A 17,621-nucleotide genomic window follows, 5' to 3' on the forward strand; every position below is an offset into this window, starting at 1 on the left:
GAATCAAGGTTCCCTAATCACACGTATAAAATAGCTGCTATTCATTGATTTTACATATCGAAGGTGCCAAACCAGAGACTACAGAAGCTTTGAAATATGCCGGCATTCATGATACATACACACCATGTTTTACTATGTGTGTTATACTTTTTATAGATGATGTCAATACACTAGCGGCCTCCAAAAACATGTTTTTGAGCTTATATAAGTCTTAATTCTTGTTGGTTGTCCTCTCGTGCGTTTTTGCCAGCATCTTGATTTCCATCAGTTTTAGCTAGTGTAAAACAATACCATTAAGCTTGTAACCCCTCCATAGCATCTCACCAACTTGAAGAAGGGCCTGCAGAAAGAAAGAAAGAAAAGAAAAGAGAATGTTGAAAACAATCCTTAGGGGGATATGATCAAAGTTCTCATCATTGGTAACGTACACTGATTTGATTTCGTGGATACCCAAGCAGCTCCTCCCGGCGTTCGAGTGTATATTACACCGTTGAGTGGTCACAACATATTAAAGCATTTAAACCGAAATTTGGAGCCTTTGATAAAGAAACAGACACATGCACGGTTGCATTTGTTTGACATCTTCTAGCTCTACAAAATAGGCTTGTAATTTGGATGCGGTATCCCTTCAGAAAGTGACAATTTACCTAACAAGCACACACGATCACTTCCATCGGTAAAATGCAAAGGAAATATACGACTTAGGACCTACTATTCCATTTTTTTGTTTGGGAAATGACTTACACATTACCATTCGGCACTCTAAATGGCCGTATTTTCCGAATCAAAGCCACACAAGCCCCAAAAAGTTAAAACCCTTTGCGAGCCTTCTGCGATTTCCCCATTCCCGAAAAGACCGAAATTTGGCAATTTGACGGTCTCCTTAGCCACTTTTCAAGACGCGGCCGGTAGCGGTACTGCAGATTAGGCTGTGATAGGGTTTGTAGTCCAAATTTGTAAAAATGTGAAAATAAGCGAGAAATTAAGCTTAAAGCCTATGAATGCTTTCGCAAGCAGTTCTAGATGTCTTAACGCACATTTAGAATTACCTTAGAGACTTTCAAACACACGAGTTGACATAAAAATGATTTATTTTAGTCGCCATGCGAAGAGCCCATGTAAAACTATGGCCGCCAGTCGAAGCGCCACCTACATTCATGTACGCAGAGCTTTTTGTACTTTATGAGTAGATTTAAGATACATGTTGACATTTTCAATTTTTCTTTGGCAGCTCTAACCTTTTCCTCAACTGTTTATCAGCTAGCTTGTATGACAAAAATCTGAACGGCAGACCGCAAAATGGGGTAACAAAAACATACTCGTTAGATATGGAAGTTTACTGAAAACACTGCACTATGTATGCATGTGCCTAACAACTTCAATCACGTTGGCTCAAATGATTGGGGATCTAAGGTACCCGTTGAGTCAACAATAGCTATCTTTTCTAGCCTCGCTCCATTCCAAGCTCTCTGGCTCTTTTTCGATTTTTTGTCTTTCAGGAGGCTCATTTACACGTTTGCTAACCATTTCCCTTTGTACTGAGTCGTTTTTGCCACTGTCGTACACAAAGAAATAGCCAGCAAAAATGTATCATGACGAGAAAAAGGCCTATAGATCCTGTTATGGAGGCTATAGCTTCACTATCTTGTAGACGTCTGTATATGACGTATCCCGGTAACAAGGGTCAGTTCTCTCTTAAATATCAACTATTAACAACACTGACAACCACAGCAACAGATCAATCCGATTACTTAAACAAACGGTCGTTCAGTCGGACTCTTCAACGTAAAATTCATATTACAACATGGTTAACGTCGAACTTGAAAAAAATCTTATGGCCGATTTGCAAACCATAACCTTCCTTGACCCCCAACCCTCAAACTACGAAACAAGTATAACAGTAAGCGTCCATAGCACTGACATAGAACAATGTTCAACTAACAATTAACATTCCAGTGAAACATGCTAAGCCTAAGGTTAAGAAACCACGCCCATGGTAATCCCGCTATTTGACTTAACAAACTGTGCAGGTGTGTGACTTTTCTACACACCTCTCATTACCGTAAACCCGCTTTTAGTAAAGTACCATTATGTGATAAAACATAGTAATTAGACTACTCGGGAAACCGGGAATCTCACTATTGAGGTTATGCTGAGTTTGTTGGTTGGGATAATGACAATTTTCCCTCCAAATATCTGCTCGGAGGTTTGATATCTAATCCGAGTACTAGAGCGTGTTCAAGGGTGGTAAAAAGGCGGGAAGTTTCTACCAGACTCCGGCCTAGCCGAATAGTAATAGAGGAATTTGTCAGGAATAAAGGTCTAGCAGGAGTTTATTAGCCTAGGAGTGAACTGACTGGCCAGCGGTGATAGCTGGATAGACTGCAAAAGACTGACTGACTGAACAACTTATATTTGTCCCTATTTGGCCAACTTCTTCTCTTTTGTTATCCAGCTGACACGTCTGCTTGGACACTAGAAGTTTCCTTCACATTACAAGTGACAACCACACCCAGGATGTTTGTTTAACATTAACGTTACAGGAAAAAAAGATTAGCAAGTTCGAACTTGTGCTAGTTCAATATTTGACGGTCAATAGTCAGATTCAAGAGGTGTACACGTATCTGTCGTCTGAGTACATATCCAAGACGTGACCAGCGTCGCTTTCTTAACAATTAAGCTGTCAATTAAGGCGTAGTCTGTTTCTTTACAGTTCAGCCTAGTCTTCCGGGGATCATTTTACAACCCACGCGAAATGTCTCACAGTTTACTTTTTGTTACTTTACTGGTATTTGTTCTAATTTAGTTGACGACTGTGCGTACTTAGAGCTGGCCAAACTACAATGCAACAGTTATTTGAATATGTACATTGCACGTGTATTTGATGTTTACGCAATTGAAAGATAAAGAGGTGTGCAAAAATGCCAAAATAACTTATGTATGCACAATGTATGTTCATATTTACCCTATGGACTTACATAGCATACTTGTCTTTCAAAGAAGAACAACAAAATATCTTCCCTAGCTACGTATGGGATCGCCCAATTTCCGTACCCTATTTGACACGCGCGTATCTATCTCTGAGACCATAAAACGTCTGACGCAGGGGGGTGAAGACTATCAACGGTAATTGTACATCAAAACGTGCTGGACAAACTATCAAATAGCACTAACGTCCTAACGACGTGTATTTCATCATCATAAGGTCTTTAAGACCTTTGGCACTTTTTGGGCAACACCCAGAGACCAATGATGGCAAGGGCATGTGTTGTTGGGTTGCTAACGTGGTCAGTATTTAAGCTGTAGGTTCGCTCACGTACCGTCTATAGGTGTGCTCACGTAGCGTTTAACGGACTTAGCCGCCATCACTTTCTAGACAGAGGAAAGTTGAAGAAAAATTTCTCGAAGATGCGGCAGTTTCTGATCGTGTCTGTGTGTCTGTTGGTGTCCGCTTGGGCGGACGACACACCTGTGGACCTGACGCTACAGGTAACGTAACCGTCATCAGCAAGTTTTTACCGTTATATATCTAAGTAGTGGCTAAGACGGTGAAAATTGTCAAACTTGACGAGTGTATCTTTTCAGGATTCTGTTCACTAGCACTTCCGAACTTCTTTTTGTTTTCTCGACAATCAAGAAGTGTCGAATTCAAAATGAAATCTTTCAATCAATAGTATAGCTATTTTTGCTGGATCAGCAATGATAAATTTGCACACAGAATTAATTGTTGATATCAATAAATTGAGCATAACTTCAGATATAACATCTTTGTAAATACGTCGTAAAAACAAAATTTGTAGGTATATATGCATGCGTTACGTCGACAGATAGTCCTGTTTTTCAACTTTTGTCCGTTGGTTTCGCACTTCGTACATGCAAGTATGTCTAAAGCAAACATTTATCGAATGACAATGTTTCTGTCTTTATAATTTTTAGTCGCCTTTTGAAAGTGTATTTGCTGTTGCAAAGAAGAATTCTATGACGTAGTCTGTACATGTCCTACGTGCGTTCTGCGTGGTCTACTGTGATAAAACCAAGCAACCAACCAAACAAAAAATCTAACGCCAAAAAAAAGCTGTAAATACCTGTATTTTAGATATTCTAAACTATTTTCGATGAATATAATGTTCTCTCATTACAAATGATGAGAAATGATAACAATCACTTCTGCTACCGCACAATAGTTCAAAATGCCTACGGTGGGCTCGAGTAAAACCCATGATATCACATTATCGTCAGGCGATCGATAATCTAGCCTTCTGTGTAGACCCCCCGCCCAAATAAAAACCGGCCCCGCTCGAAGTCTGCGAAGGAGGCTAACAAATACAATAACTATCTAATGTTCTTTCTCACACAGGCGGGTGAGAAGGGGAAAGACATAGTTGACGCCTGTATCGGACGGATCAACCTGGCCCAGATCTTCGAAGATGATGCGGGCATGCTGCGCAGGATCGGTAAGATCAGTAACATTCTGTTTACTATAGCCTGGAGTCCAGCCTTGTTGGCGGAAGCAGACCTTTCGGAGAGCGACTAAAAGCACAACGAGGCTGGACTCCAGGCTAGGCTTGCAAGCAATTACAAACTAGGAAAAAAATTAGATGCGATGCTTAACATACTTCACAGTACTGAAAGTACTATTCGTCACTGTCGACCAAACAGGCATCAGTATCCGTATGTGACTCCAGTGCAAGAAACATTCAACCAATCAAACAACAGAATACGTATGTCAATATACAGGTATGCGTAGAAACATCCAAATATCCACTCGGTTATAAACGTCCTATATGTACTAGTAAAAGCCGAATGGAAAGACTATCCGAATTAATAATTCAAAATGATATCTCTCGAAAGAGAGTTTGTGTAGTATACGCTACTCAGTGAAGAGACTCAGATAGATCCTTGCCTGTGTTTAAAGTTAAAATTTACTTATTTTCAGCGTGGGTGGAGACCCAGTTCGGAGAGGCAGAGGGCGCTACTACATGTATCTGGGGCGTGACGCCGGAAATGTATGAGAGAGTCTCCCCCAGTCAGTCTACCAAGGACGCCATTTTGGTGAGTATGTTTCCATGGCAACAGATATCAATCAAACGCCTGACATGACATACTGCTTGAGAATAAAGATACAAATGGTTATTTCAACACTTAACTTGTCTTTACGTATACACAGATCATATACTTTTTCTTCAATTTTACCCCATGATTTGGATCACCAACCTTTCATATTAGTGGGCACGGGATTTAAAAGGAAAAGGTATGATGGAAATTCAGTTTGGTGTCCTATTCATCATATTTTGTCTCCAAAAGGTGCCCGGTCGGGTCCCAATTTGGAATATAACGTAGGTCTGATCGTAATGATGTTTAACGTTTGTTTTCCAGGTGGAGTTGGGGATCGACTGGGACCAGGTGGACGTGTCGGACCTGCAGAAGCCCCTGTACTGCGCCCTGGCCGCCAGGATTCTGTTCGCAGGCTGTCAGACGGACCTGCCGCTTAGCCTGGACCTCCAGGCCGACCTGTGGGTCACCTGCTACAACACGCAGGGCGACAAGCAGACATACATCGACGCTGTCAATGAGCTAGAACAGGAGTCAGGTCAGAACTAAATTATTTCTATAAAAGGCACAAAACGTACAGACCTTTAAATGACTTATTCTACTTGTGCATACGGAGATTTTATTATTTTGATTATTAGTGTGTTTGTACGTTTGTTTGTGTGTCCGTTCCCGTAGTTATTTGAGTGCTGTAGAGTGACTGGTTTTCATAAGGAACTGTTTTTCATCTAGACACTGAGAGGAAGTTAGGTCAAAGGTCCAAAAAGGTTCCAGAATAGTTTATTTCATTTCCTGTCTCCATTTTCCCGCTATATGCATGTTTGTTACCTTATGTCAGTTATGAGAGCCACTGGAAAATGTGTCAAACAGAATGAGTAAAACATTCACATTAATGAATGAAACAAGACATTCACAAAAGTGAAAATATTTCACTGAAATATTTATGAGATCTTATCATTCTTGGCACCTTATTCATATATAATACCTCTACCGGTAAAGGTCAAGGAAAAGGTGTAGCAAACTACGTTTACAAAGCTAAGCTTAGTTTAAGATATATGAGCTTCAACGTGGTCCTGACAGCTTACAGTTAACGTTTGATTTGCAAAAGGTGGAGTTCGTTTGGTTTTAAGGCGGGGTTGCCTAGTTCTCGCACACTGCGTATTATACAGCGTTAGCAACCCTGGCATGTCTAATGAAAAGGACTGAATTTTAGTCACTTCAGCTGCGTCATCGTTCTTGTTATCCTGACAACGTGCAACGTTAACAATCTGTACTTTGACCGCTAAGATTTGAATAGTAACTTTTGATTAGCTTAATGATACGTTGATTTCGTGAGCACAACGCTCTATTATGTTTGAGCACCAAGTTCGGTTCATTTTCTTTTGTTTAACGCCTTGTATTGTAAACGTCGTTCAAAACAATGAAAATGACACAAACACAACAATTGAATAGATTTACACTTTGCTTGGCAGTTCATGGCGTTTAAATGCTTGAGTGAATAGTTACGTTACAAGCCTTTAAGACTAACACACGATATATTTTCCTTCTTTTGTTCTTTCCTCGTCATTTTTACCTATAGGAGGGGAAAACTTATTTGGGTCATTGGGTGATTTTATAGTACTGTAGAAGCCTTCCTTTAACTCTGAATGTACGTTTACGGTAAACTGCCTTCTTCACAGAGTGTAAGATCCCCGGTATGGACATGGTGTTTGTACTTGACGGCTCCGGTAGTGTCGGGGCGGACAACTTCGAGACGGTGAAAGACTTCGTGGTGTCTGTAGTGGACGGGTTTGAGATCGGACAGTCCCGTACCCGTATCGGTGTGGTACAGTACAGGTATGATGATGTATTATATACTATTCATTTTTCATCTCCGTGAAAGAGATTGTGTTACCGAAAACATAAAATTAACTTAGAAATTGAATTGAGTTTCATGGCTTTTGTATATATAGGTCTTGACTAAGCCAAAGTGATTGGATGTTTCTCCCCCCCCCCCTCCCCGACCCACTAGCAGCTCTCTTTTAAAATGTAGTCATTACCTTTGCCAGAATGGCTAAGGTTATGTTTTAGGCTTGTGGGTCTGTGTATCTGTCTGTGTGTGTGTGTGTGTGTTAACAGCATAACTCGAGAAGCCTTGGATGGATCCCGATGATATTTGGTAGGTGGATAGGGGTCGGGAAAACGAAGGTCAAGTTCGATAATGGGCCCCCTAGCGGCTTGCTAAGGTACTGCAGCAGAACCTCAATTTTTGATATCTCGTGTTCTGGACATGCTGTGGTTATGATTTTTGAGTGGTAGGTAGCCCTTGGGGCAGAGAGTAAGTATTTTAGGTTTGGACCCCCTAGCGGCTTGTTTGGAACTGCAGTCGCCGATTTCCTTCCAAACTTTGGACGAGAATAACTCGAGAACGTGTTGATGGATCGTCACGATTTTTGGTTTGTAGATAGCCCAAGTAACAATGTACATTATGAAATACTAATTATGCAAATCAGTAACTTATTTGCATAATTAATGAGGAAAGTTTATAAAACCACTGCATTTCATGATAGGACTTTCAAACTTGTCACATATATAGATGAGAAAGAGAGAAATATCAATGCATATTAATTATGCAAATGATGACCTCATTTGCATAATTAATGAGAAAATATAAACGTGTTGACGGATCGTCATGATTTTTGGTATGTAGATAGCCAAAGGAAAGACTTACATGATGGAATTCTAATTATGCAAATTGACAGCTAATTTGCATAATTAATGAGGAAAGTTTGTAAATCCACTGCATTCCTTTATAGGTCTTTCAAACTTGTCACACTTGTAGCTGAGAAAGAAAGAAATATCTATACATATTAATTATGCAGATGATGATCTCATTTGCATAATTAATGGCAAAATATGAACATGTTGACGGATCGTCATGATTTTTGGTATGTAGATATCCTAAGTAAAAACTTTCATAATGAGATACTAATTATATAAATTAAATTTGCATAATTAATGCGGAAAGTTGATAAATCCACTGCATTCCGTGATAGGACTTTCAAACTTGACACATATGGAACTGAGAAAGATGGCAGAGAGTAAGAGGTGTATGTTTGGGTCCGGTAAGGTCTTTTCTTGAACTGCAGGAGCCGGTTTAGTTTCCTACTTTGAAAGAGAATAAGTCAAGATGATGAAAGGGTCATCAAGGGATGAAAGGGTCATCATGATTTTTGGTATGCTGATAGCTTAAGTGATGCTTGATACAATTTGATATCATCATGTAAATAGGGATCTAATTTGTACAAGCAATGGCGAAATGTTATGAACCAACTCCGGGCATATAAAATAAAATGTAATGAGTAACACATTTATGTCTACAGACATCATTCTACATAACAAACCTGGTTTATTTGGCAAAGGTATGTGTTCGTGGAACTCTAGTTTTTTATGAGTAAAATGTTTCCGTTTCAGCACTTCATATTTTAGGGTTTGCGTCCTAGAACCTTTGTGTGGGAAAGGTAACGGTATCAAATGATTCTAATTAACGTAGGCCACGTTGATTTGACAATATTTGGATGACATTCCCTGGGATCCGGATTAAAAAAAACGTTTTGCAAAAAGAAATTTTCTTCGTGGTCAGGAAGGTTGAACAAATGATTGAACTCACGGTGTATGGTATATTGAACAATAGATTCTTTATTTTTGTTCTCTCAAATCTTCTTCTTTGGGGGTTGACTTTGGCATTTTGCAACATATACACTATATATTTCGACAGTTTGGTCGAGACAATGTTTTAGGAAACGGTCGAAAATTGATGTGCTCCCGGATGTCAGTCATATAATCAACCCGGGCCTTATTTTGCTCTCAATTTCCTCCTGCAGCGACGAGGTACAGAATGAGTTCAACCTGACTGAGTATGGCAACAAAGCTGATGTTCAGGTAGGACCTTGGTGTTCGCTAATCTCCAAGCAGATCTACCGGGGGCCAGACAGTAGCCTCTCCCAGACTGACTTCTCTGGTATCAATTTGTCAGGGGAGAATAATTTTCTAGGGGATTTTCATTTGTTATACTAGAGGATTTGGCAGGGAAAACATTTACATTAGCGTGGACTGACTCCCCTAATCAATTTCCCGATTTCTTGCCAACTTCTACGATCCCCGTACCCCATAGGAAGGTCTGGTGGAGGCTAGCCGGACAGTATCAAAAGCCCAAGGAGGTTTATCTTACTTAACCTCCTCGTACTAAATACATGTACATGTACTATCCAATTGGCCCTCATGTATATGATATCAGCTAACCAGTATAGACGCATATGAAATTTTAGTCACCTTTTAAAACATTTCAGTGACCTCAATGATTATTTTATTACCCACTCAGTCAGCTATCAGCAACATCACATACCTACAAGGCAGGACGTACACGGGCGCCGCCTTGCGGTACATGACAGACGTCAGTTTTTCTGAGGAGGCAGGTGCCAGGCCTCCGTACCAGGCTATTCCTAAGGTATGTCACGTTCTTTGTTGTTTTGCTAGTACTGTAAATACTAGTAGCCTTGTATCCAGCCGTATTGTAGCTCCCCAGATATAATACGGCTGGATACCAGGCTAAGATACTAGCGCTATGAACCTTCTCCTCTTGTTAGTTCACGTTCACTCCGACAATTACTCCTGGCGACTATCGGAGACAGAGCGAATGTTAACAAATTTGGATGGCTCTATGGGGCATTGGTAGATTGGTATTTCATTTTAAGAAGGAAATACTAGTAATCCTTTTCCACGAAGATCAAGTACTGGGCCACAGGTGTTGTGGCTCACATGCTCCGTTGAGGTGCACTACACACAAGATTCAGCCCATAACCACATCTACCTATTCACACAGGTTGGTATCGTAGTCACGGATGGTGAGGCTACCGACAACGTTCAGGGGCCCGCCTCCAGCGCGCACGAGGCCGGGGTAAACGTGTTCGCCATCGGTATCGGGGGCTACGATGTACGGGAGTTGAGGCAGATTGCCACAGACCCTGACGCCACGCATGTCTTCGCTGTGGACAACTTCGCCGCCACGGACTACATCAAGGACGCACTGGAGGGAAGGACTTGCAAAGGTACCGAAAGTATCATTCATAAAGTAACTATCAACAAATAAACAAACAAATAGATAAATAACGCACGTCATGTACTGCCCACAGGTACCCGAAAAAAGAAAACCTGACAAAATGAAATACCAATACAAACTTTCAAAAAGATGCCCAAACCTAACCTCTATTGGAGAGTGCGATAAAAAGACTTCTTGAATTCAGACTTCAGTTCGAAGTTTAGAAGCGTCTGACAATGAGGTGGCTATTTGACCTTTCTTGTCATTAGAAGATATGTTTGGCAAAGAAGTTGGCTCCTTGGTTCATCAGAAAATATCACCCTTGTACCGGAAGACAGCTAGTTTCTAATCACTTGGTGTTCTTGTTTCCGTTCTCCCATAGAACCGGCTGAGGTGGCAGTGGGGCAAACCGTGCAGGGAGACCTGCCACAGGGGACGCTGCAGTTCCTGTCCTTCAGGGTAGGAGGCACTTTTTATGCGCGATGTCAGAAAGTAGCACTTTGAATGAAATTATCCTTCGTTTTATCCAGGAGGATAAAAATAGGCTATTTTAACCTTTATGGAGTCGAGCAAAGGTGACTGTGCATAAATTACTGTATTTCAGTAGAACCAGACCAGTTAAACACAAACTTACATATCACTTTCGTCTCCATAGGTTAAGATCCGCCGTGGTATGACGTTCAAGTTGAAGATGAGGGTCGGCAGTGTCAACTTCTTCCTGTCTATCCGCATCAGGAACCCAAACAGCGCTCTGTACGACTTCCGGCTGCGCACGCGGCCGAACAAGATGAGGTCAGTGAGTTCATACCTGATGATTCCCGATGATAGATCATGATAGTCTCCAAGCAGACCCTACGGTGCCTAAAGAGATACTATCAAAGCTGGCAAAGGAGTATAGCCGGCCAAAGGGAGATAGCCGGCCAAAGGGAGTCAAACGGGCCGCTATACTAAGTCCCTTGCCAGCTTTGATACTATTTCTAATGCACCGTAGGGTCTGCTTGGAGACTAACCCGATTACTTCTAGGTGAAGTAGGCGGCACTGCCTGTGGTGTCACCCTCCTGTCACTCACAACACTTCCTCTTCCGTCAGCACAAATCCAACTGTGTTTTAAAGCTTTTCACTGCCTCTGCTATCACCTTCTGTTGGTTATAAGTTCCATTTCTGTACTGTTCTAAATGCAAAAGACTGGTGACGTACAGTAGATTTGGCCTGTGGCACAGCGAGCTTTAAATAATGACCTCTCGTTGACTGGTGCTGACCCGTATAGAAGCTATCTACTTGTGCCATCTCCTTGCCTGTGAGGAATTTGAGGGTCATCTTCACGAATACAGTGGCACTCCTAGGCCGGCTACACTACTTTGCCAGCTTTTGATACTATCTTGTGCTACCATAGGATCTGCTTGGAGATTTGAGGTCAGTAATACCAAGCAGATATCTGGGTGAAATACTAGTACTTAATGGGGCGTTTTCCAACAGACGCCGTTTTTTTTAGGTGTATCCCCAAGTAGGTGTTTGGTAGGTTGATCGTATCGTTTTCCATAGCGTTTCCCAACATCTATTTGGAGCTTATGCTATTGCTAACATCCGAGAAGTAACATATACCCATTTTGCCTGCTCAACACACCTATTCTCCTGTTCAACATACCCATTTTACTAGATTAACACACCTATTTGACCTGTCCAACGCGCCAATAATTTGACTGCTCAACACACCCAGTTTGCCTTGTTATCCCCCTTACCCCCTTTCTCCTGTCCTGCCCCAGGCTTGACATCTTCATCCCGCCGAGCCGTCTGCGCGAGCTGCTGGGGCGGGAGCGGCGCCAGGCCGTGTCCGATGGCGAGGACGAGGAGGTGGAGCTGTTCGCCGCTATCGAGGGCGTGGACGGGACCAACCAGTTTGACCTGGAGACAGACGAGGGCGACACGGCAGACCCCGCCTACCTGGATAACAGTTCTCCCCGCCGGGCAGCTGTTGGCGTGCTGACACTCGTCATGCTGTTCATCACGGCGATCATGCAGTAGTGTGGTTCACTGCTGTCCGATTCAGTGGCAGTGCTGTTCGATTCAGCACTATCCGATTCAGTGCTGTCCGACTCGGTGCTGTCCGATTCAGTACTACCCGATTCAGTGCTTCCGACTCAATGCTGTCCGATTAAGTGCTGCCTGATTTAGTGCTGTCCGAGTAATTTTAATACAGTCTGATTTCGTCCTGTCCGATTCAGTACCATCCAATGGCAGCTATCTAGTGGTTGCTGACTACTAACGTCTACGTAGATATCAAAACACTAAGATATTATCATTTCCCACGGTTTTCTTAAAACAGCAAAAATAAGTTTTAATACTTTACAGAGTTTGTATCTGTGTGTGTGATGAATTTGCAACCACTAAGTTATGATACAGAAAACGATTGATTACGAATACGGCCTTGTATTCAAGTTGGTTGCTAAAGACTCCCATTTCGACCAAGAGGTTATACTGCGTGTTTATAACTCATCTTGTTTTTCTTTCTGCAAACCATTGATATTGTTTTGTTTTGATAATAAAACACAGGCAGCAACTAGTTCTTGTGACTTCCCGTGTTTTCCTGTATTTCTTAAATATAGTTCCATAGGTGGTAGCTGAATACTCGCATGTACAATGGGGGCAATGAAGTATTGTCTGTTAAGAGTCTGTAGATGATTCATTTTAAAATGTTCCGGAGAAAAAGTCTGATGGGCACTGGCGGATCCAGAAATTTGGCAAGGGGGGTGCCGCGCAGCGTAAGCTGCGCGGGGGGTTGAGCACGAGAGGGGGGTTCCCCCCTCTCGTTGGGGGGGGTATGGGGGGCCTCCCCCAGAAAATTTTTAAGAAAAAGAGGCTCTCTGGTGCATTTTAGAGCCATCTCTGAGCAAATTTGAGAAACAAACTAACACTGACTTTTTGTCATGTCAGTGGCTGTCTAGTTAACGTTAAGGAATTTTTAGCAACTACCACTGAGGACAAACCTAACGAAGGCTAGTTCTTCCTTCTTAATATTCATAAATGACGCCACGCTACACAAAAAATATCGCAAAATTATTTGTACCTGGCTGCCGATTTGCCTTTCTCCGGCTCGCGCTCCTATAATTTGTATAAAATCGCATAGAAATCTCGTGGGGTCCGAGCGGCTTGCCGGAGACTATTTTGAAAGTGTCTTACGCATTTGAAATTGCATATATTTCGGACTCTTTTTGCTTCTGTGGTGGCAATTGATGACGGTTAATAGGGGGAAAATGACAACAAAAACGTCAGCACGATCATCACGGCGTCACTGATCAAAACTGTAGTGGGGAGGGGGGTGCCGGCGCACGACGCCGATTTTCCCAAGGCGGGGTCGACCGGTCGCTTCTCTCTAGCCGATGACGGACGATAGAAATCATCAGTTTATTAAAAATATATAATTAACTTCCGCTGATTTTCTGGAGATCTTACAAAATTTCCACGCTCTTTCTATATCTTTAAGCGCCGATTATGGCTTACAGCGAACCACCAGTTTCATGGGGAAAAATTGACGCGGCCGCTAACTGTCCCCGGGCTTTTACCGTAAGTTTACGTGACTCCGAAGACCCACTAGTAGTTGCAAACTGCAAATTTCTCTAAATAATTACCAGAAAATCTCCTTTCAAATAAGCGAATTAGTTTTATAACGTTGTCAATATTATTGGCGTAACTTCCGAAGACCTCTAGTAGCCTGGGGTTATCTTGCCAATTTTTTTTGGCCAGCTGAAGGGGGTCAGGCGCGCGCCTGGCGCGCACCCCCCTGGATCCGCGCGTGATTTGGGGGAGAAATTAAAGGTTGATGGTTCCTCAAGATATGGTTTTAAGCGATTTCTGGGTTTAACTTACCCCATGAAAAATTTAGGTATAGTTTATGTTTGTCTGTGATCAGGTGATTCTTTGTGTGTCCGCGTATTTCTTTTTGACGACGCCTCAGGGGAGTCGTCAAGTGGTATATATTGCGATCAGTCTGCAAAAATTCTAGGAATTGCACAGGCATTTTTCCAAGAATGCTAGTACTCCACAGTATGCTTGGTATGTAAGTCCCCCCCCCCCCTAAATCTGTTCCAGATGTATCTCTGGTATGCAATGGTGGAATGTAGGTCACACTGGCTCCCTGGAGGAATTTGTCCTTTGAAACTAGTGGTAACACAGGGAAACTCTGCACAATGGCTTACGTTGTCTTGGTTGTTATGTTATGTTATGAAGGATACATTTTCTTTTCTAGAGCTTGTTCAAGCCATACGCCACAGGCAGACAGGAAATACTTCTGTAGTGCTCAGCTGTAGGTTTAGGTCACTGGCAGACCATTGTGCTGTACCGGGGATAGTACATTTCTGCTGGCTGTAGGTTTATGTTACAGGTGGGCTAGTATATTGTGCCAGTTATAGTGCGACAGGGAAGTTCCAGTCTATTTCTGATTTGAGCTGTATTGTTGTACCCTCAATCGTCGTCATGGCAATGATACATTTTTATTGCCAGTCTTGTTCCAGATGTATTTGCCAGCATAAATTTATCTGGTCGATTATGGGCCTCCTGGCGTCCTGACTTCGGTACTGCAACAGGAAATCCGGTTATTGTATCTTTTGTCCTGCATGCGCAAAGTTTGATTGTATGGTAACTGGAAGTTTTTGATACAAGGAAGAAGTTGTATATGTTTGGTACACATCGATATCCAGGCATGGATTATGTAAATGTGCAAGTCATTACCTTTGCCAGAATGGCTAAGGTTATGTTTTAGGCTTGTGAGTCTGTCTGTCTGTGTGTGTGTTAACAGCATAACTCAAGAAGCCTTGGATGGATCCCGATAATATTTGGTAGGTGGATAGTTGTCGGGAAAACGAAGGTCAAGTTCGATAATGGGTCCCCTAGCGGCTTGCTAAGGTACTGCAGCAGAACCTCAATTTTTGATATCTCGTGTTCTGGACATGCTGTGGTTATGATTTTTGAGTGGTAGATAGCCCTTGGGGCAGAGAGTAAGTACTAGTAGTTTGGACCCCCTAGCGGCTTGTTTGGAACTGCAGTCGCCGATTTCCTTTCAAACTTTGGACGAGAATAACTCTAGAACGTGTTGATGGATCGTCACGATTTTTGGTATGTAGATAGCCCAGGTAACAATGTTCATTATGGAATACTAATTATGCAAATCAGCAACTAATTTGCATAATTAATGAGGAAAGTTTATAAATCCGCTGCATTTCATGATAGGACTTTCAAACTTGTCACATATATAGATGAGAATAGAGAAAAATCAATCCATATTAATTATGCAAATAGAGACCTCATTTGCATAATTAATGAGAAAATATAAACGTGTTGACGGATCGTCATGATTTTTGGTATGTAGATAGTCACAGGGAAGACTTACATGATGGAATTCTAATTATGCAAATCGACAGCTAATTTGCATAATTAATGAGGAAAGTTTGTAAATCCACTGCATTCCTTTATAGGACTTTCAAACTTGTCACATTTGTAGCTGAGAAAGAAAGAAATATCTATACATATTAATTATGCAGATGATGATCTCATTTGCATAATTAATGGCAAAATATGAACATGTTGACGGATCGCCTTTTTTTGGTATGTAGATATCCTAAGTAAAAACGTACATAATGAGATACTTATTATATAAATTAACAATTTGCATAATTAATGCGGAAAGTTGATAAATCCACTGCATTTCGTGATAGGACTTTCAAACTTGACACATATGGAACTGAGAAAGATGGCAGAGACTAAGAGGTGTTTGTGTGGGTCCGGTAATGTCTTTTCTTGAACTGCAGAAGCCGGTTTAGTTTCCTACTTTGAAAGAGAATAAGTCAAGAAGGGATGAAAGGATCATCATGATTTTTGGTATGCTGATAGCTTAAGTGATGCTTGATACAATTTAATATCATTATGTAAATAGGGATCTAATTTGTATAAGCAATGGCGAAATGTTATGAACCAACTCCTGGCATATAAAATAAAATGTAATGAGTAACACATTTATGTCTACAGACATCATTCTACATAACAAACCTGGTTTATTTGGCAAAGGTATGTGTTCGTGGAAATCTAGTTTGTATAATCAAACTACTTCATGTAGGTATAAGAGGTCTGTAAACCCTTCCACAATTGTAAAGAATCTGTTCACACAGACCCCTTATTTGGACAATCCATGGACTTTATAACACAGAAAGAGCGCCCGGAGTGACCTTTTCTCAGGCCAATCTGATGTTAAGGCTCGAAGGTCGGACGCCTCATGATCAAGTGTGAGACGTAGTAACTCCTCTTCTTTACATCTTTGTCCTATCCGTGTGAGTCGGACATCAGGAGAAACATGTACGTACTTCTTGTGTTAGTCGGAGCCCTGTCTCTGTGTAACGCGTTCCCTAACGGAGCACCCAAGGCTGCTTGTGTCAACATGACGCCTCATCACATCTACTTCAATCTGACAAGGGTACAGGCACAGACCACGCCGAGCCCCTACAGCGTCACTGTAGCATCCAACCTGTACACTGCTGGAGGCACGGTCAAGGGTGAGTACAAGTGTGTCGTTGTCAGCAGTCGTCTGTTCAGATGTCTAAATCTTCTCTTAGTGTACAATTCATGTATAATTCAACAATATATTACAGCCGAAATCTTAAGACGTTTAAAGCGATCAATATTGTATAACTGCTTAGCAGCTTACAGCTACTCCTTGATTTCCTTGCAACAAGAGTACAGAAAGCACGAGACTTTAGAAGTACAGATAAGAAGGAAATGTTCTAAGTTCTCGATTTGCTCATCGGTAGTATAGGTGTCTTACGTAGTATTCAGCTAGTCTCCATAGCAGGCTCTCTGGGGCCTTTTTTTGGCTCATAATAAACGCCGTTTCCATGCAGGCTCCGCGGGGCCGGCAGTCAGAGAAGGCCAGCAACCCAGTACAAAATGAAATGGCCAGCAAAGGTGTATTATGAGCCCCCCCCCCCCCCCAAAAAAAAAGGCCTCAGAGAGCCTGCTATGGAGGCTAGTATTCAGCTGTTTATTAGCTATGGACTTTGAACGACTTCCTCTCTTTAAGATTTCATCTCTGCAAACATCTGGCATGATCTGCGACTATGATCTTAGAGAGATGTCAGAATAAATGTATTCAAGTACATACCCATAGCTGGCTTATATGCTATCCGTTGGAATATATCAACATCAGATAAAGTAAGAGTTAACATGTATTGTCGTAACGTGCAATTATTTTGCAGACTCATTTTTCTGGATTGGTAACGTTACAGTTAAATCTAGCAAAGTTACAGACGAAAGACAAAAATATTTACGTTCATACGAAGGTCCTGTAAACACCCCCTTACTCACATGATTGACTAGTTTACTAATTAATTAACAAGTGGTCTCAAGTCAAATCTCTTACTCTAAACAGTTGGACCGTGGTATATATATATATATATAGCACAAGCAACACTGCAGGAAAGATCTATTACATAACTAGTGCATCATCAGATA

General features: G+C 41.7%; 2 protein-coding genes across 2 annotated transcripts in view; both read left to right on the forward strand.

Annotated features, from left to right (window-relative positions):
• Window positions 1-3,333: 3,333 nt before the first annotated feature.
• On the forward strand, window positions 3,334-12,688 carry LOC118424041 (collagen alpha-1(XII) chain-like). Its single transcript, XM_035832487.1, has 11 exons — window positions 3,334-3,489; window positions 4,358-4,454; window positions 4,937-5,052; window positions 5,377-5,590; window positions 6,729-6,885; window positions 8,913-8,970; window positions 9,410-9,535; window positions 9,911-10,136; window positions 10,509-10,585; window positions 10,782-10,918; window positions 11,891-12,688. Exons 1-11 carry the CDS (start codon window positions 3,409-3,411, stop codon window positions 12,147-12,149), a joined length of 1,548 nt encoding a protein of 515 aa, XP_035688380.1. The 5' UTR covers window positions 3,334-3,408; the 3' UTR covers window positions 12,150-12,688.
• A 3,665-nt stretch (window positions 12,689-16,353) lies between these two features.
• Window positions 16,354-17,621, forward strand: part of LOC118424086 (putative defense protein 3) — a 6,381-nt gene continuing 5,113 nt past the window's right edge. The window contains exon 1 of the mRNA XM_035832576.1: window positions 16,354-16,666. Coding sequence (XP_035688469.1) covers window positions 16,468-16,666 — 199 coding nt within the window. The 5' untranslated portion in view covers window positions 16,354-16,467. The remainder of the gene's footprint in view (window positions 16,667-17,621) is intronic.

The sequence above is a fragment of the Branchiostoma floridae genome, chromosome 10 (genome assembly GCF_000003815.2).
Source record: "Branchiostoma floridae strain S238N-H82 chromosome 10, Bfl_VNyyK, whole genome shotgun sequence".
NCBI lineage: Eukaryota > Metazoa > Chordata > Leptocardii > Amphioxiformes > Branchiostomatidae > Branchiostoma > Branchiostoma floridae.